General features: G+C 28.8%; 1 protein-coding gene across 1 annotated transcript; it reads right to left on the bottom strand.

The window, feature by feature from the left end:
- Positions 1–16948: 16948 nt before the first annotated feature.
- Positions 16949–25878, bottom strand: LOC129973055 (ER membrane protein complex subunit 4-like). Its single transcript, XM_056087416.1, has 5 exons — positions 25727–25878; positions 24547–24658; positions 22615–22768; positions 18674–18831; positions 16949–17074 (listed from the first exon to the last, which is right to left on the bottom strand). Exons 1-5 carry the CDS (start codon positions 25792–25794, stop codon positions 17039–17041), a joined length of 528 nt encoding a protein of 175 aa, XP_055943391.1. The 5' UTR covers positions 25795–25878; the 3' UTR covers positions 16949–17038.
- Between the last annotated feature and the right edge of the window lie 174 nt (positions 25879–26052).

Below are 26052 nucleotides of genomic sequence, written 5' to 3'. Positions count from 1 at the left end.
GCGTCATTTTCAGTAATGCTTGTCATGTTTTACAGATTTTAATCGGTTCCGAGTTCCTCCAATAATAAAGAATTTAATATCTCAATGAAGATTTTTTTTAAAAATTTATTGTATTTATAGAAATCTTATTTTTTTCTTTGTTTTTATTAAACTCAATTTTTTTTCCACAAATGTGTTTTTTATATAGGCGTCTTATTTACTATAAATGAAAGGTTAAATAAAATTTAAAATAAAAATCTCTCACCACATTATAAAAAAGAACTGTAAATGAGAAACAATAGAATATCGGTCAGAGTTTAATTCTTTTTTTTTTTTGTAAGTAAATCTTTAGGTCTTTGAATATCCTTAGCAATATAAATCCGTGAAATAATTTTTGTTTGTGTTTAGTTATATTCCTTCTTACGAAAAAATATTGTTGTTACAATAAGTAAACATAATATTTTAATTTAGAAGTCTTTGTTCGATATATAGAAATCTTATTCGATATACAGAAAATATTTTTTTAATATACGATATATAAAGATTTTCGATTTATGAAAGCTTGTTTTATCTATTAGTTATACATTATTTATTGTAAAATAGATAAATTTCCAAACAAATCTGAACTCCAAATTTTTTAACTTAAAAAATACTGTCATGATTTACTGTACTCATTTTTATATCCAATTGTCCTTAATTCGATATTTTGAATAAAGCGATATTTAATTATTTGCTACCAATTAACCAACTATTAATCAAGCAACACCAGATAAGAATCCCTTTTCCTTGGTATTTATTATTTAATTAGTTAGAATTATTTAGTGATTCATTGTATTTATTAATTAATTAAAATTATTTAGTGATTCATTGTATTTATTAATTAATTAAAATTATTTAGTGATTCATTGTATTTATTAATTAATTAAAATTATTTAAAATTTCCTTTGTATTTATTATTTAATTTATTAGAATTATTTAGGAATTCCTTTGTATTAATTAATTAGAATTATTTTGGGATTCCTTTGTATTCATTATTTAATTAATTAGAATTATTAAGAATTTCCTTTGTATTTATTATTCAATTAATTGGAATTATTAAGAATTTCCTTTGTATTTATTATTCAATTAATTAGAATTATCCAGAATTTCCTTTGTATTTATTATTCAATTAATTAGAATTATTTAGAATTTCCTTTGCATTTATTATTTAAAATACTTCAAATAATCTGGATGGCCAGCTATTCTTTACCTTCATCCAACATTCTTTCTAAAAGTCAATAACTCCCCCCTAAAATTTACGTCTTTTTATAAAACGGCTGAACCCGCCTGTACCTTCTTGAACCCAATCCAACGGAGAAATTGAACAACGATCCGGCTTAGCCCGGATAAACCCTTCTAAAAATCCTCGAAAGGGGTCGACAAAAAGAAAAACCAAAGGCAGCAAGCAGTGAAGGCAAAGAAAGTCGCTTGCAGACCGGCTGCTGGGCGCCGATAGTGTTATCGTGCGCCTCTCGTTTGGGGTGGGAGACAATAGAGTTATTTATTGGACAGTCCGGGCCCCTCAGAATCACTCCCGGACACATGTTTTACCGTCCAGCCAGCCGGATCTGGGTGACAAGTCCTTTTGAACTCGATAACCCTTATCGAAAGCCACCACACCAGCTTTTATCAGTTGGCCGCAGCGTGGCGCTGTTGATTGAGCGGTTATATTTCCCTAATAATTTTTCTATCCGTTCCCGCTCACTCTCCTGCCTTTTCTCACCTTTTTAAGAAAGGATTTAAAGTACTTCGAAGAGTTTTCCTGTAAAAGGTGTTTTCGAAGGGCTTTCTTTGATTTTTCCTCTGTCTCAAAGACTAGCATTATGCTAGGTGTCGGATACGACTTGTTTTGTTCTTTAATTAATTTTTATTATTGCATGAGAATTCATTAAATTTTTAATGATTTTTTTTATTGCAACGTATTATTAAAGTAGGGAAAATACTGATAATTATGTAATAATTTCATTAGTTTCATTTGCTTTATATTGTGTAATTATTTTTTGGATTAAAAATAATTATTTTGGGATTAAAACTTTATGATAATTTTTTGGATTATAAAATTAAATCAATAAATTTTATTTTATTGAATTATTTATTTTGTAAACATTTTATTGTGAAGCTACACATGTAAGTTATTTTAAATGATGAGCAGGTGCAACAATAACGCATAAAAAGATATTAAAAATATTTTTTTTAAAAATTAAAAAAACAAGCTACTTTTAAAGTAAGGAAAAATAAAAAATTTTATTGAAAATAAGGAAAAATGAAAGGGAAACAAAAACTTTAAAAAATATAAGGAATCGATAGAAATGCTCTAAATGAATACGAATTCTAATTATATATTTATTTTTTAAATGTTTGGAAACTATTTTTATTATATTTATCAGTGTTGTTTTCTTATCGTATTGTTTGCGACGGTTTAAGTTTCTATAATTTTTTTTACCGATTTTAAAATTTTTGATTAAAAAAAATATTCTCTGCTTTAGAGTACAGTAATAAAAAAGCGGATTTTAAAAATCATAATAAGATTTTTAATTAATTAAAAATTAAGATTTTCGATGTTCTTCCATGACAACTTCCAAAGATATTATTGCACAAAAATGAATTTTACACCATTTTAAAACTTTAAAAAATTGGCCTTTAAATTACACGAATTTAACCTGTCATTCAGACGTGAGGCTTTCGGTAAGTAAAGTAGTCTGAATGCTGCAGGCAGGAGGGTTAACAGTCGTGGTCATTTTTCCTGAATTTTTGTTTTTGTAAATATGTTTTTAAACTCAACTTCCAGCATATTACATTGTAGCCCGAAAATTCAAACCGTTTTTAATGTTTCATGGAATTAATAACTGCGTGAACTATTAACTGTAATCATTAAAAACTAAAAGAGGAGGAGTCTATATAATATCCGCGTGGTTTCAAATGACAAACAAAAAAAATTAAGTTATAACACTACGGACTTCAGAAGATGGGTGAACGTTACGTTTTAATACTGATTTACGTTTTTAATAGTGCTATGATGTCGTGAGATTGATCTCCATAAGAAAGGTCCATGTATACAATGAAGACAATTAAATTAATTATATAAGACAATTTAAAAACACCACCTTAATGTCTGAAAACTTAATGGAATCATGGACATGAAAAAATATATAAATGATTTAAATATAATGAGAATCAACTAGTTGCCAAATGCAACTAGTAATTAATAAAAGAAAAGAAGAGGAAGAAGAAATTGGGAAAAGAGGGTCTTGATCTCTAAAAGAGAGAGACAGAGAGAACTGTAGCTGAGAAATAGGAAGAACGAATTACTGAGGAAAGAGAAAAAGAAAAGTCATTTGATCTAGAAAAACTTAAATTACAATTCAATATAGTGATAGTATGAATGAGGCTAGTTTATTGAATGCTAGCATTATTTTTCCTAAATTAGAACTCAAGAAATTTTTTACATTTTTAAATTTTTCTTCTTAATAATTCCTCTTTTAAATAATTCCTAAACTTACTATCAAATGTTGTCTCCATTATAAAATGGAAATTTAATTAAAATCAACAAATTCACACCAAAAAATTAGTTTCTGTAAATCGGAACACACAAACTACACATCATCGAGAATACGCAATTGTTCCACATTTCAAATCTTTAGTTTTGAATCTGCACAAATGAAATAAGGAATCTTTAGTTGAAATCTGCACAAATGAAACAAGTCAAGTAAAATAAAATGCACAGTAGAAAGAGAACTAATTTAATTGACTTATAATAATTTTAAAAAAAATCTATTACAAAAGATTATTATAGAGAAAACAATCCTAGAATTTCGTATACTTTTTCTATTATTATTATTACAAGTATTTGTTTTTAAAGGTTTATTTGTTATAGCAGAAATCTAAAAATTGATAGAAGATAAAAGACAATTAAAATAGAAAACGGCTTTCCCATGACTGTCCACAGCGGACTAGTTTGGATATTTGAAAGTAATTTTGTTATCCGGAAATCTCAAAACATAAGCACTGTTTCCAAAAATTTTGTATCCTAAATTTATTTTCCTAAACTCATGAGAAATTGAAAATTAAGCAAATTGGAAAGTTATCTCACAAAATAAAAAAAGCAAGAAAAGTATAGATTACGGCCTATTAATCAATTGTCACTAGCCCCACCTACCATCAATTGAAATTATGTTTTTCATTTTTTCCGGTCACTATCCATCCATATCATATTCAATCTTTTAAGATGTATGTATTATCTTTTGATATTTATTTTAAAAATCCGCTGAAATGATTTCCTCAAAAATTTCTTGTATATTCTCTAATGAAGGTGTTATACCAGAGAACGCTTTGTTTTGCATTTGCATTCAATAGTTACGAAACATTAATTTTTGGCACGAATTTAGCATTTTTGCTGAATCTATCGTATTAACCTTGGCGAATTATTTGGCAATTAATTCCTAACATACGGTTAATAGTATTCAAAAATCAAATTTGTGTTTTATGAGCGTTTTTCTCACCGACTGAAACCTGAATTTGATATAAAACTACACTTGTAGTCACAAATTTACATATCAGATTTGATATATTTGCGATTGTGTTTTTGAATTTTCTAAAAGTGCGTGAAGTTCGTTGCATGTTTCTAAAAATACAGACAGACTTATTCTTTGTATTTCTATTCAATACTTTAATTCACTTTTTATTTCATTTTCGTAACATTAAATAAATTTTCAGGTATAATAACCCTAGAAAAGATTTTGTATTGGTCACTAATTGTATTGGTCAATTTTGTATATGGTCATTAATTTCTAAATTTCTATCAAATTTTGAAAGAAATCCCTTCTCAGGAAGTCTGTTTTGTCTGTTTGTTTGTACAGAAGTGAACTCAATAAATACGAAAGGAAGCAAAATTTGGTACACAGGTTTAACATCTAAAATATAGATATAAAATTTTGAACCAAATTCACTAAAGAATTGACCGTCTATCTGTCTGTATTTTCTCATGCATGTAAACACAATAACTTATAAACGCAATGGGAAGCAAGCGAGAAAGTTTCGAGGAGATCATTCTCTCCGGTTTCAGTTCATTGAAATAATTTTAACATATTCAACAATTAAAAAATTTTGTTTCTGCCTTCTGCTGCCATCTATTGTTTTCTGTTGTAATCACATTATTCGTGTGAACTATCTATTGTGAACTATTTTATTTACGAAAATACAGATATGAACGTTTATTTTGAAAATGGGGGTAGTCCATTTTTTGTTATTGCGTGATATTTAAAGGTTTGCATTTCAATAAATTTAAAAATATTAATAAATATTAATAGATATATTTTTTTGTATTTTGTGGTACCAGATAATGTAAGTTTATAATCCAATAGTGTTTACAGTGCTGACTAAAAAAAATAAGAGTTTTATTATTACTAAATGGACTTGCCTCAATTTCAAAATTAATGAATTATTATAAACGTTCATTTAATTGGGAAACATTTCAGTTACATCAGTCTGTTTTTTTTAATAATAAAAACAAAATGCTGGTCGAAAATTTGTAATTATTTATTCATTTGATAAAAAGTGAAACAAAACAAAGAATATTCTTGTATAAAATATAATATAACAAAAAACAATTCAGTTTTATAAAGAATTTCAATAAAATTATACATTTACAGTTTATACGTAGGTATAATTAAATTGAATGTTATTCTAGATTTAACATCTTAAAATGTCGGTGATGAACAGGAGTTATATATGGTAATAAATTCATCCCTTCCTTGCATTTTTCAAATGTAATAGATCTCCTTTTTTTCATACATAAAAGATAATTTTATATTTCTGAAATCATATGGTCTTCCTCGTTGTGGTGGAAAATCGATAATTTTAAATTCAGCTTCTCGTTCTACCGAAGTTATGTAGAACATTTTGTAAGGTGAATCCTTTTTAAATCTGATTCAGCATATATAATGTTAGTTATAGGTAAAACTTGTTATGATCTTTTTTGTGTGTAAACAATTTAAAGTAAAAAATAAAATCAGATTCTAGTATTTTGGAGATGGAAGTTTTAGCTCTTAACAGTATTGAATATCTGTTTATTTTGCAAATGTGGCCGTTTGATATCATGTCTGAAATCTAGGGTATTTCTATCTCTCTATCTATATATGATAATGAAAATCAATGACTGTAAAGTGTTTCATAAATAATAAAAAGTATAACTTAATTTTGTGTTTCGATAATAATACAGCATCATGTGTGCATCTCTGATCAGATCTGCATCTACTTAGGCCCGCATCAGATATGCATCAAAATAGAACTGCATCCAGTTAGGGCCGTATCTAAATAGATCTGCATCTAATTATATCTCAATCAGGTCTGCCTCTAATTAAGAACGCATCAGACCTGCATCAAATTAGATCCGCTTCTAAATGGAACTGCATCTAATTAGGCCTGCATCAAGCCTGCATCTAATTAGGCATGTGCTTCAGATCTGTATTTGATTAGATCCATATCCCAACAGATCTGCATGAGGTGTGCATCTAATTAGATCTGAATCAGGTCTGTATCTAATTAGGCCAGCATCAGACCTCATCTGATTCGAACTGAATATAAATAGATCTAATAAGATCTGCAACTGATTAGGCTCCCATCATATCTGCATCTAACTAGGCCTGCATCAGATCTGAATCTAATTAGATACATATCTAAATTGATATTCAACAGATCTGCATCTAATTAAATCCATATCTAATAGATCTGCATCAGGCCTGCATCTAATTAGATCTGAATCAGGTCGGCATCTAATTAGATCCACATCAGACATGCATCTAATTAGATCTGCATCAAAATTTGAACTGCATGTAACTACATCTAACTATATCTCCATCTAATTAGCTCCGCATCAGATGTGCATCTCATTAGATCCACGTCTAAGTGGAACTGCATCTAATTAGCTCCGCATCTAGATAGAACTGCATCTAATTAGGCCTGCAGATAGTGTGCATCTTATTAGGCCTGTATGTGGTCTGCATCTAATACGATCCCTATCTAAATAGATCTGCATCAGGTGTGCATCTAATTACGCCCACATAAGATCTATCATCTAATTAAATCCACATCTAAATCTGAATCAGGTTTGCATCTAATTAAATTGGAATCAGGTCTGTATCTAATTAGGCCAGCACCAGTCATACATCTATTTAAGCGCGCATGAGATCCGCATCTAAATAGAACTGCATCTTATTAGGCCAGCATCTAAATAGATCTGCATCTAATTTTATCTCAATCAGGTCTGCATCTAATTAAGCTCGCATCAGACCTGCATCTAATTACATCTGCATCTATTTAGACCTGCAAACAACCAGATATATTTAAATCTGCATCTAATAAGGCCCGCATCAGATCTGCATAAAATTAGATCCGCTTCTAAATAGAACTGCATTTAATTAGGCATACATCAAATCTGCATCTAATCAGACTTGCCTCAAGTCTGCATCTAATTAGATACATATCCAAATAGAAATTCAACAGATCTGCTTCTAATTAGATACATATCCAAATAGAAATTCAACAGATCTGCTTCTAATTAGTTCCATATCTAAATAGATCTGCATCAAATTAGATCTGAATCAGGTCTGCATCTAATTAGACCCATATCCGAGATGCATCTAATTAGATCAGCATCAAATTTGCACTGCATGTAACTATATCTAAGTAGATCTGCATTTAATTAGATCCTCATCTAATTAGATCCGCATCTAAGTAGAACTGCATCTAATTAGGCCTGCAGCAAGTCTGCATCTTATTAGGCCTGCAGCAAGTCTGCATCTTATTAGGCCTGCAGCAAGTCTGCATCTTATTAGGCCTGCAGCAAGTCTGCATCTTATTAGGCCTGCATATGGTCTGCATCTAATACGATCCATATCTAATTAGATCTTTATCAGGTGTGCATCTAATTATATCAGAATCGGGTTTGCATCTAATTAGACCCGAACCAGACCTGCATCTAAATAGAACTGCATCTAATTAGGCCCGAACCTAATCAGATCTGAATCAGGTCTGCATCTAATTAGACCCGAACCAGATCTGCATCTAAATAGAACTGCATCTAATTAGGCCCGAACCTAATCAGATCTGAATCAGGTCTGCATCTAATTAGATCCGCATCTAAATAGAACTTTATATAGTTAGATCCGAATCAGGTCTGCATCTAATTAAGCCCGAATCAGATCTGCATCTTATTAGTATTGCATCTCATTAGAACTGCATCTAATTATGCCTGCATCTACCCTGCATAAAAGTAAAACCGCATATATAATCTGATTAGATCTGCATCTAATTATGTCAGCATCAGATATATCATCTAATTAGATCCGCATCTAAATCTGCATCAGGTTTGAATCTAATTAGATCGGAAGCAGGTTTGCATCTAATTAGGCCAGCATCAGTCCTGCATCTAATTAAGCGCACATGACATCCATATCTAAACAGAAATGCATCTAATTTGGCCCAAATCTAAATAGATCTGCATCTAATTAAGCTCGCATGAGACCTGCATAAAATTACATCTGCATCTATTTAGGCTCTCAAGTAACTAGATATATTTAAATCTGCATCTAATAAGGCCGGCATCAGATCTGCATCAAATTAGATCCGCTTCTCAATAGAACTGCATCTAATTAGTCCTGCATCAAATGTGCATCTAATTAGGCCTGCTACAGATCTGCATTTCATTAGATCCATATCCAAACAGACCTGCATCAGGTGTGCATCTAATTAGGCCTGCTACAGATCTGCATTTCATTAGATCCATATCCAAACAGACCTGCATCAGGTGTGCATCTAATTAGAAATGAATCAGTTCTGCATCTAATTAGGCCCGCATCAAATCTGCATCTAATTAGATCTGGATCAGGTCTGTATCTAATCAGGCCCACATCAGACATGCATCTAATTAGATCTGCATCAAATTTGAACTGCATTAACTACATCCAATTAGATCTGCATCTAATTAGCTCCGCATCTAAGTAGAACTGCATCTAATTAGACCTACAGCAAGTCTGCATCTTATAAGGCCTGTATGTGTTCGGCATCTAATATGATCCATATCAAAACAGATCTGCATCAGGTGTAAATCTAATTAGGCCCTCATCAGACCTGCATCTAATTAGGCCGGCATCTGATCCGCATCTAATTTGGTCCGTCTCTAAATAGGTCTGCATCTAATTAGATCTGAATCAGGTCTGCATTTAATTAGACTATCACCAGGCCTGCATCTAAATAGAACTGCATCTAATTAGGCCCGAACTTATTCAGATCTGAATCCGGCCTGCATCTAATTAGATCCGCATCTATTTAGATCTGAATCAGGTTTGTATCTGATTAGTCCCAATCAGACCTGCATCTTATTTGAATTGCATCTTATTAGAACTGCATCTACCCTGCATCTAAGTAGAACTGCATATAACTAGAATAGATAAAATTAGATCTACATCTAATTAGGCCCGCATTAGATCTATCATTTAATTAGATCCGAATCTAAATCAGCATCAGGTTTGCATCTAATTATATCGGAATCAGGTCTACATCTAATTAGGCTTACGTCAGTCCTGCATCTAATTATGCGCACATGATATCCGCATCCAAATAGAACTACATCTTATTTGGCTCGCATCTAAATAGATCTGCTTCTAATTAAGCCCGCATGAGACCTGCATCCAATTACATTTGCATCTATTTAGACTTGCAAGTAAGTAGATATATTTAATTCTGCATCTAATAACGCGCGCATCAGATCTGCATCAAATTAGATCCGCTTCTCAATAGAACTGCATCTCATGAGGCCTGCATCAAGTCTGCATTTAATTAGGCCTGTTTCAGATATGCATTTGATTAGATGCATATTCCAAACAGATCATCAGGTGTGCCTAATTAGATGCATCAGGTGTGCATCTTATTAGATCTGCATCAAGTCTACATCTAATTAGGCCTGCATCAGATCTGCATATAACTAGGCCTGCATCAGATCTGAATCTAATTAGATATATATCTAAATTGATATTCAACCGATCTGCATCTAATTAGATCCATATCTAATAGATCTTCATCAGGCCTGCATCTAATTAGATCTGAATCAGGTCTGCATCTAATTAGACCCACATCAGACATGCATCTAATTAGATCTGTGTGCATCTTATTAGTCCTGTATGTGGTCTCCATCTAATATGATCCATATATAAAAAAAATCTGTCAGGTGTGCATCTAATTAGGCCCTCATCAGATCCGCATCTAATTAAGCTCGTCTCCAAATAGATATGAATCTAATTAGATCAGAATCATGTCTGCATCTAATAGACCCGCACCAGACCGGCATCTAAATAGAACTGCATCTAATTAGGCCCGAACTTATTCATATCTGAATCAGGTGTACATCTAATTAGATCCGCATCTAAATAGAACTGTATCTAGTTAGATCTGAATCAGGTTTGCATCGAATTAGGCCCGAAGCAGACCAGCATCTTATTAGAATTGCATCTAATTAGAGCCGCATGTAACTAGATCTAATCAGATCTACATCTAATTATTTCTGCATCTAAGTAGAACTGCATATAACTTGATCTAATTAGATCTGCATCTAATTAGGTCTATCTATAATCTAAAATCTATTATCTAATTAGATCCGCATCTAAATCTGCATCAGGTTAGCATCTAATTAGATCGGAATCATTTCAGCATCTAATTAGGCCAGCATCAGTCTTGCATCTAATTACCGCAGATGAGATCCGCATCTATTTATCGCGCATGAGATCCGCATCTAAATGGAACTGCATCTTATTAGGACAGCATCTAAATAGATCTGAATCAGGTCTGCATCTTATGAGGTCCGCATCAGAACTGCATCTAATTACATATGCATCTATTTAGAGCTGTAAATAACTAGATATATTCAAATATACATCTAATTAGGCCCACATCAGATCTGCATCTAAATAGATCTGAATCAGGTCTGCATCTTATGAGGTCCGCATCAGAACTGCATCTAATTACATATGCATCTATTTAGAGCTGTAAATAACTAGATATATTCAAATATACATCTAATTAGGCCCACATCAGATCTGCATCTAAATAGAGCTCCCTCTAATTAGGCCTGCATCTAATTAGATCCATATGAGCTTTTTTTTTTTTTTTTTTTTGAAAGTGAGGAAAATCCATTTTTGACAAAGAAAATATACAGTTAGTTATAGATAAATCTTGTTATGATCTTTTTATGCAAAAGCAATTTAAAATTTTAAAAAATCAGATTCTAATATTTTGGAGATGTCAGTTTTAGCTCTTTACTGTATTGAAATTCTGTTTATTTTGAAAGTGGTGCAAGTCCATCTTAGATTGAAATTATTTCTGACCGAATATATTACGGTAAAATTTAGCTCCGTTTGCTGTATGGTGAAGCAAATGTGGCCGTTTGATATCATGTCTGAAATCTAGGATGTATCTATCTATGTATCTTTGATAATGAAAATCGGTGGTTGTACAGTGTTTCATAAATAATATAAAGTATATCTTAATTTTGTGTTTTGATAATAATATGTTTACTTCCAACACCGATTGTTCAGTCCAGTGAAAATGAAATAAATATCATTGATCATAAATTTTTGTTGTCAGGACATTCAATTTACCGAACAATCGTGATTTTGGAGTGGTAGAACTGGCAATCCAGAAAACCAGTTTCTTGTATATTCCCCAGGATTACTATAAAGTAATACGAAATTGTCGAAAATACAATAAATGTTTAATTCATGAAATGAAACGCGGATATTTATTTTCAACCCAACCTCTGGAGAAAGCGGTTTTAAAAAGAAATAAAAATACCGATGGAGAAACCGTGAATTGTTTAACTCTAATATAGTTATAATATTATTAATATTCTTAATAATATTATTATTATCGTATATATTACTATCGTATCGAAACACAAAATTAAGATATACTTTATATTATTTATGAAACACTGTACAACCACCGATTTTCATTATCAAAGATACATAGATAGATACATCCTAGATTTCAGACATGATATCAAACGGCCACATTTGCTTCACCATACAGCAAACGGAGCTAAATTTTACCGTAATATATTCGGTCAGAAATAATTTCAATCTAAGATGGACTTGCACCACTTTCAAAATAAACAGAATTTCAATACAGTAAAGAGCTAAAACTTCCATCTCCAAAATTTTAGAATCTGATGTTGTTTTTTTTAACTTGAAATTGTTTATGCATAAAAAGATCGTAACAAGTTTTATCTATAAATAACATTATATATTTTCTTTGTCAAAATTTCCCCACTTTCAAAATGAACGGCTCATATGGATCTAATTAAATGCAGACTTGATGCAGGCCTAATTAGATGCAGCTCTATTTAGATGCGGATCTAATTAGATGCAGAAAGATTACAATAGATGCACAAAGGATTGTCAAAAAATTTGAATTTTTCATAGAGCCCTGGTGTTATATTCATTTTACTAATTACATATACAATTTATCTTGTACACTGCTTCGAGCCCACTTAGTGATGGTAGTAAATTCTAGACAGTATTCAATCCTTCCAGTGATATTTCCTCTATATTTGTTCTCTGAAAATAAAATTCTAAGTTTATTTGGTTTGAATTCTTTCTCAGATTTAAAAAGATCCTTTAAAAAGATTCAATGATGTGAATTTCACTATTATTTTTGAAAGAACATCTGCTTCTTCGTTCCATAAGATTCACGAATGATAAAGAAAAACAAACCTCATTTGCTACTGTTGTTTTAAATTGTAGACAAAGAAAACTGGAAACTTAGTTCAAATTCGAAATGCAGCAACCGCTACTAATATGCAGTAGATTAGAACCAGTTATTATTATCATTCGCTTTAATCTTACCTGGGAGACACCTCATATGAGGATGAGAAGCTTCCAATATGGTGGTTGGTTCTCGCCACTCGAGTGGGCACAGAAATAGTGGAGGTCAGCTACCTTCTTTTGATGACGGGACGTGCTTCAAATTGGGCAGTGTTGTAACGTGACTTAGGATTCAACCTTAGTTCCCACTAATGCTGTCACGCTGGTCAGGTTACTGAAATTAATCCGAATGCCTTTAATTAGGCGCGGCCGAATAGCCTTGTGTGGCTATCATTTGTTTTAGATTATCAAAATCTTCAAGTCCGAGCCGACATATTCAAATGCACATAAAATTTTTCATTTAACGTGATGAATACATCGTTTAAAGTTATCATGTTTTTAGTACAAATTGACCGATCCATCATTTTCAACCAACGTTAACGATTGACATTCATGGAATTTCTCGTTCCACTTGTAATGAAACACATAGGAGATATATTTCTTATGGAATGGAAGTTCATATTCTTTAGTCAAAATTAACTTGAATGGACAACTATGCTGCCAGGTCTGACTTTAAATCGGTTGGACAGACATAACTTACGGTAGTCTCAGATTGAATTATGGAAACAAAACGGATGAAAAAAGGAACTCATTAGAATGTTAAAGTTAAAATTGAAATTCTTAACAAGAATGAAAATTTAAGGAATCATCGTAATGCTGCGGCGACACAGCAGAAAATATCATGGTTTTTTCTTTGCAAAATTTTGAAAAATCGAGAACTTATTATGATCAAGACAAGCAATGATTATTCCAACATTGCCTTAAACAAATGTTGAAATAAATCAAGCATTAGTAATTTGAAAACAGTTCATCAATATTTAATTTTAAAAAAAAACAGCAATAAGAGTAAGAACAACATATAAGTGATCTGCTAAGGAATAACTGCCTATTAAACAACAATTTAAAACATTTTTTTATTATTTTTGCAATGAATTGTAGATAGTTGTAACATAAATGTTCTCTTCTCTTGATGTGTTTAAAGTAGAATTTATCTAATTTAGTTTGATTGTTGTTATCAGTCGTTTGTATTATCTTAATTCTTCAGTCTCTGAAATAACCTCATTAAGCGGTAGCTACTGTAATACAATGGATCGCTGTTACAAAAATCATAACACTCATTCATGAAATAGAAAATATTAAAATAACTATAGCAAATATTAGTTAAACTATCCAGCAATTAAACCTTTATATATATATATATAAACCTTGTCTTGATGGAAAACAAATAATAAGCAATTTTTTAAATTTTTATTTAGAAAAATAGCTTTCTGTCACCAATGGAAGGATTAATACAATTTTCCAATCAAAACATTAACAATTTTTATTTTAATAAGAATGCATGCCTAAACTTGGATTCTTCACAATAATTGCAGACGATTTACAATATTTAAATAAATTGCATCCTCCCTTCTTTTTGATAATTTCCGCTGCATATTTTGCCCTTAACTCTTCAAAGCTGCAATTTATGTTTAGATGCATTTCCAGTTTATGCATCCAAATACTTTTGCAACAAAGCTAAATATTTAATCGGAACAAAGTAAAAACATGTTCATTTCATAATGTTTTGACTTAAATGAAATTAAAAACTCATCTAAATTAGGAGTGAAAGTGTCTTTCAGCAGATATTAAAATATCCATATGTATTTTTCCAATTTCCCATCATTATTTGAAAGTAAATACTTAAGCTTGCTCACAATTTACATGGTGTTTGAATATTTAAATTTCTTTACTATAATTCACATTTGACCTGGCAACAATACAAATGATTATTAGTGTTTAAAGTCAACCGAGATGATGATTTAAGGTATTTCTATTATAGATAAAAATGCATATATATAAAGATGATTGTTTCTTTTATATATAATTTATGTAAAGTGATAATTTTATTTAATTCAATTAGTTGTTGGTAAAAAAAATAATATAATTATAATAAAAGCTCAAAGTACTATTAATGTTTTCTTCATGCTGTTTTTTTTTTGCCTTAAACACTCAACTGTTTCACTGCTGAATAAAAAATCTGATAACATAAGCAATCATTTTAGTTGCATTAGTTTAGTTTAGAGATTTGGAATAGCAACCTCATATGAATAGAATAATTCTATAATAGTCCAATTAAAACTGGTTTAAACCTTCATTAGTCTCACCATCTAATAGACACAAACTACAATATAGGTTTTTTTTTTTTTTTTTTTTTGCAAAAGTAACAATTTGTAAAATCTTGTAATCAACAAAATTTCCATTGCGACTTCGCACAAAGAAAATTGAATGTTTCTTAAGAGATTTCTTTCTTTTGTTCAAGATGGAGGTGCATTTTATAGCTGATTTGGATGAGGAGAAACTGTATTGTGATTATAAGTCTAACCAATGGCTATCTAAAAAAGGTTTAAATCAATCTATAATGCATGGAATAATTGATTAAGTTATAAAAGCAACCAGAGCAACTGAGATGCAATGTCATGATTTCCAATGGAAAAGTGTTAAGAATGACTTGAGATTCAGAATGTTCTTATCTAGATTTTTTTAAAACTCAATTAATATTAGTTTTGGAGTTCAAAGGTAAATCTCTTTAAAATGCAAATCAACATGATGGCAAGTTTTATTTAATCTATAAGCATTATAAAATTCTGTTTTTATTTAAGTAAATATAAAATTATTTTCAATATTTTACAGCTTAGGCAAGCCCATTAATTAGCTTAGATTTTGTATACAAATAAAGCATTCACATTCTTTTATGTTATTTTTAATCTTAATTTCCAAAGTTTTATGAAATGTCTTCAGGCAATTCCTTTAAAAAATTAGTGAAAAAGCAATTTTTTACATTTTCATGAAATAAAATATGTTGTTTTACAACTTTTGAATATGCAAAATTAATTGATGTACTGAAGATTATATTATTTCATACCTAATTAAAAAAAATTAAAACATTAAAAAAAAGAAAAGAAAAAAAAACTGAAATATAATTGATGTAATGATATACTTGAACTTAATAGGAGAAATACATCAAAAGGCATTTTGTGAAGAACATTTTATTGGAGTTCATAATTTCTGAAGGCAAGCAAACTGAAGATATAAAATAAGTTTGGAGCAATAATATTATAACATTTTAACAACTACTTAATTAAATAAAGAGAAAAACATATTTGGAATAAATCATTATGAATAATAATATTAAAAAAAATTCAGATATTAAAAAAACTATAAAACTAATATTTGCCAATTACAGAATAAACAAAATACAGATGAAAAGATACCTAAATTATCATAATTAAATCATTAATTGCATAAATGGAGAATTCCTTAAACTATGGATCTCAATAATAAATGGAGCTGTTTAGCCATATTTTGAGATTACTTAAAACACTCACATAGTGACTCTGCCTCTTAGATTCCTCAAAATTCCATACCATTTTATTTGAAATTGAAACAACAAAATTTTATAAATAAATGTCTGCCACTTTTATTTTTTTCATCAATTTTTCTTACACTAAAAAGGAGTCATACCATTTATGAAGCAGAAAATTTAAGAAATCAAGATTACAATATTTAAATTTGATTACAATTTTTCTTTCACTTTTTTCTCATAATAGGGATTACAAAAGTTCCTAAACAATAAAAAGAAAACCTATTAAACACCCTATTTTAAGATAATAATTCAAATTAACAAAAGTTATAAAACTTTAAAAAGAAAATTAAATATTGAAAATTTTAAAATATCTGTAAAAACCACACATTTGATTCATATTTTATTGTGCGCAGAAATATTGTCATCTTGTACAGCTTTTTAGTTTCTTTGTTGAACGTTATACTATATTCAGCATATGATACAACCTTAAAAAGTATATTATTTAATGTTTTTATACTGTCAAATAAATGAACAATAAATAAAAATTGGAATTATAAAATTCATAATTTTAACAAAGAATTTAATCAAATGCATAGTTAATGTTATGCATGTTTGTAAAATCATGTCATTAGCTTTAATATATCTTTTTACAACATTTTAATTACAATGTACAAAAAAAATGTCCACCAATTTATTGCTACATTTTATACAATAAATGATAATGTTTAACACATGAAAGAGCAAAATTTCATCACTTCAAAATGTATCATAGTATAAAACCACCACCTCCATATTCCATTCTCTGAAAAAGATACAAACAAAATATGAGTAAATAGAAAATAATTTAATGAATAAAAAAAGATCTGCCTCTCACAATAAAAAAAATGCACAAAAAATTTAAAACTTTTATGAGTGAATATAATTTTTTTATATGTAACAAAAAAAAATATGTATAAATAATTAAGAATTTAAACAGAATTTAATTTTAACCAAAAGATATTCTGAGTATCTTTAGAACAGACTTCAGCTAATTTGAAAGTTTTTGAAAATGACTTTTTTTCTTTTCCAGTTCTTTAATTTTCTTATTGACACAATGTTAAAATATCATCAATAATTTCAATATTCTTAAGGCTATTTCAAAATTTAAACTAGAATTGAAATATTAATTTGTAAAATTGTTTTCCTTCATAAAATACATGTATACTTTGTATAATGTATGAACAATTTATCTTACATGATGAAAAAAATAATAAAAATTCTCATTTTTTAAAGAATTTTTTAACACATTAGATTTGAACTGCATTATTAATTTCATTGAACAACTGTTGGATTCCAAGTGATGCGTATTTTTCATTTATTAAAATTATTAATATTTTAAAAGTTACAATTATTTAATGTTTATTTATAGAGTTGTATTTAATGTTTATAAAAAGACAAAAAAAAATTCTCATTTTTCTAAAATAATTACTAAGCAAATTAAATGTATTATTTATTTTGAAGTTTTATTGTACAATTGCTGCATTTAAAATGGTGTATATTTTTTATTTAATGCAGTTATTTATTTAATAATAATACCTATATATATTTATATATTATTTATTAATTAATGAAGTATTTAAAATCTTAACAGACATCTTTAACTAAAAAATATTGATACTTTACTGTTGTTTGCATAATTAAAACATATTTTAATTTTGTAATTATTTAATAAATAAAAAAAATTGCAGTCTTTATTACTTTGAAATTCATTGTGAATCAGTAAATCAAGTAGTATAAAAACATGCATAAACATATATTAATTAGAAAATTATAAAGACTCTGTTATAGCTTACTACTGAATATTAAATTGTCAGTATTTATGATTACTGACAATTCAATTTAATATTCAGTAGAAATTATTACTGACAATTTACTAATTTAATATTCAGGAATAATGGTGACAATTATCATTGTCTGGCATCCTCATCATTTATTCTAATGATAGCTCTCATTAAATAACCAGTTTCAAGTAGCCTTCCGCGATGAAGAAAATGCCTGTGCGAGAAATGTTCCTGTCACAAGCACCATTCACCACAACTTCATACAATAAGTGCATGATAGCCAATTTAGCATTTGAATACTCGTCTATCCAGGTTGGCACAGGAACTGGTTCATAGATGCTGACTTTCATGGAGCTGCTGTTTATGCAACCTGCTATTTAATGTTCTCTACCATCTCTATTTTGTACCTTGCATTGCTATGCAATTCTGATTCACCTTTATGTCCCCTGCACATTCTGGAAGTTTGTCACACTAGTAGTGAAACACTCTTTATAACAACCATGACTCACAACAGAAATATACTTTATTATAAAGTATTTAAAACATTTTAATATTTCATATTAACAAGATTTTATTATTACCTCTTGTGGCTGAACAAAATCTAACCAGTCAGAGGCATATGTTGGTAGAAGTCCCATGGATTGACATTTGTACAAAGCTAAACTTAAGCATACTATATTTCCAAACAGATACACAGCTTTTTGTAATAATGCTTGACCTCCTTCAATCAGTTTAAATGCTAAAATAAAATGAAATCATGATGAAAATGGGGGAAATACTGATATAGCAACAGATTAAAAAAAAAAAAAAACTGAATAAAAGAACAACAAGTCAGAATACTAAGACAGCTGAAAATGATCAATCAATAGTTAAAATCCATACACTCATTTTAAATTGAACAGGAGTGTCAAAATATTTACAATGTGTTGACTCAGAGGTTGCCACTCAAATTTGAATAAAAAATTCCCCTGTATATTCCTTGTATGTATATGCAAGATACGAGGAAAAGTGCAAATAGCACTCACATGCTAGTTATAATGCATTATGATTTTAAGGAGTACAAAAAGAAAAGGAAGGAAGGAAGCAACAATTTAACCTTATTCAAAATAATAACATATCAAAAGAAGGTTTGTATTTGCATACAAAATAATAATTTTTAAAAAATTGCCCTTTATTTACTATCTAGAATTTAGTAAGACAAAATTTATATATTAAGGGGAGGAGATATACTACCTCACATGCTTTTTAATTGTAAATCACACTAAATTAAAACACAAAACATTTTTGTTATCATGACACATATCATTTAATGATTATTTTTTTAAAAAAATCATTACAAAACAATTTTTTTCCCCTCTCATTTATAATTTATGTATATTTTATTTATGTATTTGGGCTCTAATTTCTGTAACTCCTGCAGATTTTTCAGCCATCAGTTTCATGGAGCTAATCTTTAACAAATAAGATATGGCACTTTTATATGGCCTAATGTACATTTTTTAACTATTTCACTTTCAGTGAACATACATGAAAATATTTACAATATATTATTGAATGCATTAAAGGCTGAATGTGACACAACTAGATTTAATGCCCACAAAGTTCAGCTTTAAATGACTGTTCTTGAACTAAAACATTCGAAATCGGTTATTTTCAGACATTAAATTTGACATGTCATCTTCTCCTGTATTCCTTTTAGATACTAGGTCCAACATCAAGGACAATTCTTTTAAACTGATAAGTAATCTTGTAAGTTTTCCTCTTTTGACATGACTAGTAAGTGTCTGTGTTCCCATTTTACTTAGACTTATTTTTTTTTTTTTTTACAAAGTGAGCTGAACAAATGTATTTTGAGGAACTTTTTGACCCATTCAGTAAAATCAGAATTGATTTTTTATCCTATTCATATTAAATATGGATTTTTAGCAGCTCATTGTTTAAAAAAAATCCCCTAATTTACTTTGAATAAGCTCACGGTTTCTAAAATAATAAACAAATCATTCAATAAACTGGATTATGATAGATTAAACGTCACTGCACTGCTTCTGCCGACTGAACATTCCCACCAGAGAAATGCATTCTTTCAAGCAGTGACAGAAGTCTTGCTCATGTTCATTAACTGCAATTTGGAAATCTTATGGATAAAGAACAACTGTCTTGCAAATCAAAACTGAACTGATCTATACAAGAAAAAAAGAGGAGAGAGTACAAAAGGGATAAATTTCTACATTACATCATCGCGAATGGTATTGTTTCATTTTTGGAAGCAATGACAACAATCTTTTGTTCTTGCCATCTTTCCTTGTATGTATCTTGGAATGTGTGCTTAAAAGCAATTTTTTTGAAATTTTAATTAATTAAATATTGAGTTTTGCATAATCAATCAGCATAACAGGTAGTTTTTCATATTTATTCTGATGATTATGAGGATAATATAATTTTAATAAAATGAAAATATAAAATAACAATAAACCAAAATTTTCAGTGTAAAAAACAAAAATTTTAAAAAAGAAATGAATCAAAATCGAACTGAACTGATCTATACAGGAAAAAAAGAGGAGAGAGTACAAAAGGGATAAATTTCTACATTACATCATCGCGAATGGTATACATGATTACAGTATTTCTTTTCGTATACATGAAAGAAAGAATCTAAATGTGCAACATCCATATATCTCTAATAGAAAAGGTCAAGCCTATGAAAGTATTGAAACTAATTGATCATACACAGTTTTTATGAACATGATCAAGATCGTATTATTTGGGGGGATAAAAGATATTTTATCCTCCCAAAATTACTAATTTGAAAACAATCAATCAGCATAACAGGTAGTTTTTCATATTTATTCTGATGATTATGAGGATAATATAATTTTAATAAAATGAAAATATAAAATAACAATAAACCAAAATTTTCAGTGTAAAAAACAAAAATTTTAAAAAAGAAATGAATCGAAATCGAAACTGAACTGATCTATACAGGAAAAAAAGAGGAGAGAGTACAAAAGGGATAAATTTCTACATTACATCATCGTGAATGGTATTGTTTCATTTTTGGAAGCAATGACAACAATCTTTTGTTCTTGCCATCTTTCCTTGTATGTATCTTGGAATGTGTGCTTAAAAGCAATTTTTTTGAAATTTTAATTAATTAAATATTGAGTTTTGCATAATCAATCAGCATAACAGGTAGTTTTTCATATTTATTCTGATGATTATGAGGATAATATAATTTTAATAAAATGAAAATATAAAATAACAATAAACCAAAATTTTCAGTGTAAAAAACAAAAATTTTAAAAAAGAAATGAATCGAAATCGAAACTGAACTGATCTATACAGGAAAAAAAGAGGAGAGAGTACAAAAGGGATAAATTTCTACATTACATCATCGTGAATGGTATCGTTTCATTTTTGAAAGCAATGACAACAATCTTTTGTTCTTGCCATCTTTCCTTGTATGTATCTTGGAATGTGTGCTTAAAAGCAATTTTTTTGAAATTTTAATTAATTAAATATTGAGTTTTGCAATGCAATATTATTTTCAGAAATTTGATGAAAATTCCTGAAAATACTATTGTGCAAAAATAAATTTTGTACACTGTTTCAAGATTTGAAAAATTATTATTTTAATGATACTAAAATAATAGACATGTGAATACTTGCTTAATTTTAGAAAAAAAAAATTAATGTTTTTTTTTCCCTCTAATATCCAACAATGGATTACACTGTCGCCTTCATGTTCAGATCATTCTTATTGTTTCATCAACTATCTAGTTGCATAATTTTCCTCTGTAGTTGAAAATTAAAGAATAAGGATTTTGTTTAGTATCTGTATAGATTATGAGATGGATAAAAAAGTGAAGTTACAACATTGTGAAATTTACAAGATAGAACAACCAAATATTTAAACTTTTAATAATGCCATGATTTTATGGCACTTGGTTTCCATTAGAATGGGCGGAGCATATGAAAAGTAATTAAAATAAGCATCCTGAATGTCTGGCAATTTCATTGTATCGATATGAAGTTATGTCTAAATGATTTAAATGAAATTAAAGGTAATCAATATCAGCAGCAAACCAACTAGTCACCAAAATCTACTTATTATGAAAATCACAATCAATACATTATAAGTCATAAGTATAAAGTACTTAACAGTATTTGTATACATAATTACAGTATTTCTTTTCGTATACATGAAAGAAAGAGTCTAAATGTGCAACATCCATATATCTCTAATAGAAAAGGTCAAGCCTATGAAAGTATTGAAACTAATTGATCATACACAGTTTTTATGAACATGATCAAAATCCTATTATTTGGGGGGATAAAAGATATTTTATCCTCCCAAAATTACTAATTTGAAAACAATCAATCAGCATAACAGGTAGTTTTTCATATTTATTCTGATGATTATGAGGATAATATAATTTTAATAAAATGAAAATATAAAATAACAATAAACCAAAATTTTCAGTGTAAAAAACAAAAATTTTAAAAAAGAAAAATATTTACTTACTAGACTGGATAGTTAAAAGTGCTTTTACTATCCTCAAGAACAGCATTCCAATCATCATGATTGGGAAAATAGAAATGGAATTGCCAGCCATATACATAATAAATAAGTTCATGGGTATTTGTTTCAAAGGAGCCAAGGCAATATCCCATGATTTCTATTTTTTAAAAAAATTATATTGTTACAAATATTATAGATATATATATATATTAAATATAAATATGATCTTTTTATTTATAAATAGAGTGAGAGAAAAAGACTTGAAACTTTCTGAACTTCTTTTAAATAAATATAGACAATTATGCTCAGTATTCCAATGATATAATAAAACACTTATTTAAAATATAAAATACTTTTCTATAAGCTGCATATATGCAGAATTCACACAAAATGTGCAAAATAACTCAATTTGATATAAATGTTTATACCAAACAGATAGCCAGAGAGTTATATAAAATGAAAATTTACTGAAAATCTTATAGGTAAGTACTGCTCATCAACGGATTCTGAGACGACTCCATCTCATTAAGGGATGAGACGCGGAACGATGAGTGCACTTCCAGTATTCCCTTTGACCTTGGATTTCCTCTATTAGATACTAATAAATGTAAACATCTCCTCCTATCATTTTTCCTTTCACCCCTATTTTGGCGAATTAAACCCATCCTTCTAAATATAGTGCATTAATTATTATCTACTTTATTTTTGAAAATATCTGAGATTTAAATGAAAATAATATCTTTTAAGAAATGGCATTGTTAACCCTTAACTGGGGACGTGCGGTCTGTGAGAACGCTAGCAATGGATTTTCTATCACCCCTATTCTATGTTTTGCTCAATTGAATGGATTGATCCTGTAGCTTCCTGTTTTGTGACCTTCAATACATGTGCACTTTTTCAACCGATTTCAGCAGATGCTTTTTTAAATAATTCAGTTATTTCTTCGAGCGCGGCCTCTAAGACCGCATCTCCCTGTTAGTGTCCCAGTGATTTACAAAGCTTAGCAGATGGCGCTAAAATTTGGGGCCCAAAATATCATCCAGTTTACTGATCCTATTATGAAGCAGTGCTCCAAACACTTTTAAATGAAGCAGAAAGTGATTTTAGTGAAAAAGATAATTGTACAGAAGAGCTTTTCGATGAAAGTTCGCACTGAACTGATTTTGATATGTATGTTCAAACATAATCAATTTTTCTAGTGATGATGTATTTTGAAAAATATATTAATATACAAATAGATATATATATACAGAATTTGTAGGTTGATTTTTATACTAGTTCTTAGCCTGTATGTTTAAAATGTCCTAGAAAACCATGCTATGAAAGTCACACAAGCCAATAAAAAAAGAGCACATTTTACCCATTGTCATTCTTTTAATTTTTCATATAATTGTTGAATTTTACATTATATTTTCTTCTATATACCTTCATACACTGTAAAAATAAATATGATTTAAAAAGTAAAAAGTAATATGCTTTTTTAAAAATATTATTTATTATAACATGTAATTTGAGAAGAAAATGTATGTTCCAACGCATTTACTTTTTTCAATGACAATATATTTTGAAAAATTTCTAAAACATATCTATATATCAAGAAAAATATCTGCAAAATATATTGGCAGTTTTTCATACTAATATATTTATTAGAAAATTTAATTCAAGTCTAAATGAAATCGTAGACCGCACCTCCCCAGTTAAGTCCTAATATTTCACCTCCCCAGTTAAGGGTTAAAGACAATGATGATAAACTAAGAATTTGTTTTAAATGTTGCATACAAATTGAGAAAAATGCACAGTATTTTCATTCAATCTCACATTAAAAAAATGAAGGTTATAATTTAATAAATTGGATCTTTTAGAAAAAAAAAATGAAGTCTTGTACAAATTATATGTTTATTCACTTAATATTGTAACCAAACAGTATGTACTTACTTTCACAATTAAATTAGCATCAGTTTCTCGACATGAGTCAGCATGAACTTGTCCTAATGATGAGCTATAGCCAGGAGGTGCAGGCAGTTCTCCTTGGCGTTCTGCTTTTGTTCTATGCAAAATATTTATGTAATTAAATTCCAGGTGTAAAACTTCTAAAGTTTTAAGGAAAAATGTGCATTATTAAAGGAAAATGCAGTTAAAATAAATTATATTAAAATGAATGAAAGTATCTGCTTCTAGATAAAAAAATTAAAATTATTAACATAGTAAAAAAGACAACTGCATTCTCTCAACAGCAATGAAAATAAATGCTGGAATATAATTTATCTGAGCATTAAAGTTTTTTTAAGATTTTATATTCACTTAGCTGTTCATCTATAAGATAGAATGATTCCATGAAAATACCAGATAAAATGAAATTGTACAATGCTTTCTCATATTTTCTATAAAAGAATATAAAACAATAACTCATACACAGCTGCTTCAATATATATCATATTTATCACAAAAATGGAGAATATAATTTGTTAATAAACATTTATACAAACAAGATTTGACACAAGTATAGAATAATTAATAATTTCTACAGAAAGTAAATGCATTCTCCTATAAAATACAAGATTCATCTTTTAAAAGAATTCAGAATTTCAAATAACATATTAATTCTCCGTTTTCTAAACAATGCAGGTGCCTTCCTTAAATTAATCATTAGTTTTGGTACAACTCATTGTAACTCTTACATTCAACAAGAATTCCGATCAAAAGTTAATTAAATAATAATTATAAAAAAGCAGAAATCATTTAATTGGTTATCTTGAAATGAGTAATGATATATTTTTCAATTGAATACATTCATACAGCTGTCTTTACAATGAGGTAAAGACAGCTGTACTTACTGACTTTAATTACAATGACTCTGATAATGAACCTAATATAAATTTTAAAGTATTTTCATTCGAATATCTTCAAATAAATCAAAGAGAGAAACTGTACAGTTAGCAATTGATTTCAATGCCGAATTTATAAAATTTGATTTTTTAAAAATGAGAACCCTTCTATTTTAACAAATTTTGCCACCCGTCATAACAGGAAATTATATCTTAATACAGAATATATATTTACAGAAAATTCGGCTATGTTATTAATAAGATATGTACATAAATACAAAATATAATACCTAGTGGCAAACGAAAAACACCACTTATGTCTCTTGTTTATCATCCTATTAGATGATAAAGAAGCCATTTATTTTTCAATTATTTATTAAATTTAATAAGAGAAACCACAAAACAAATTTTAATTTACGACGGACCACACTGCAAACATAAATTTTTGTTGCCAAAGGCAAAGTTAATAATTTCTTTTCTTCCCAATTTCAATTGGAAAAATGCAATACCCTTTCAAATATTTCTAAAAACAAATTTCGATGTTTCTTAAAATTAGTAATTTTTAAATATTGCTCATAATCATTTAATTACTGTGTATGAATAAAATTACTTTTTA

Source organism: Argiope bruennichi, chromosome 6 (genome assembly GCF_947563725.1).
Source record: "Argiope bruennichi chromosome 6, qqArgBrue1.1, whole genome shotgun sequence".
NCBI lineage: Eukaryota > Metazoa > Arthropoda > Arachnida > Araneae > Araneidae > Argiope > Argiope bruennichi.
Note: the sequence above shows the minus strand (reverse complement) of the source record. Positions and strands in the feature narration are given on the sequence as shown.

Coding starts and splice junctions, on each gene's coding strand:
- LOC129973055 (XM_056087416.1), bottom strand. CDS start 25,794: ATGGCTTCTTTATCATCTAATAGGATGATAAACAAGAGACATAAGTGG. Junction 18,832..22,614: donor ACTTTTAACTATCCAGTCTA/GTAAGTAAATAT, acceptor ATTTTATTTTAG/CATTTAAACTGATTGAAGGA. Junction 17,075..18,673: donor ATTTTGTTCAGCCACAAGAG/GTAATAATAAAA, acceptor TATCTTTTTCAG/AGAATGGAATATGGAGGTGG.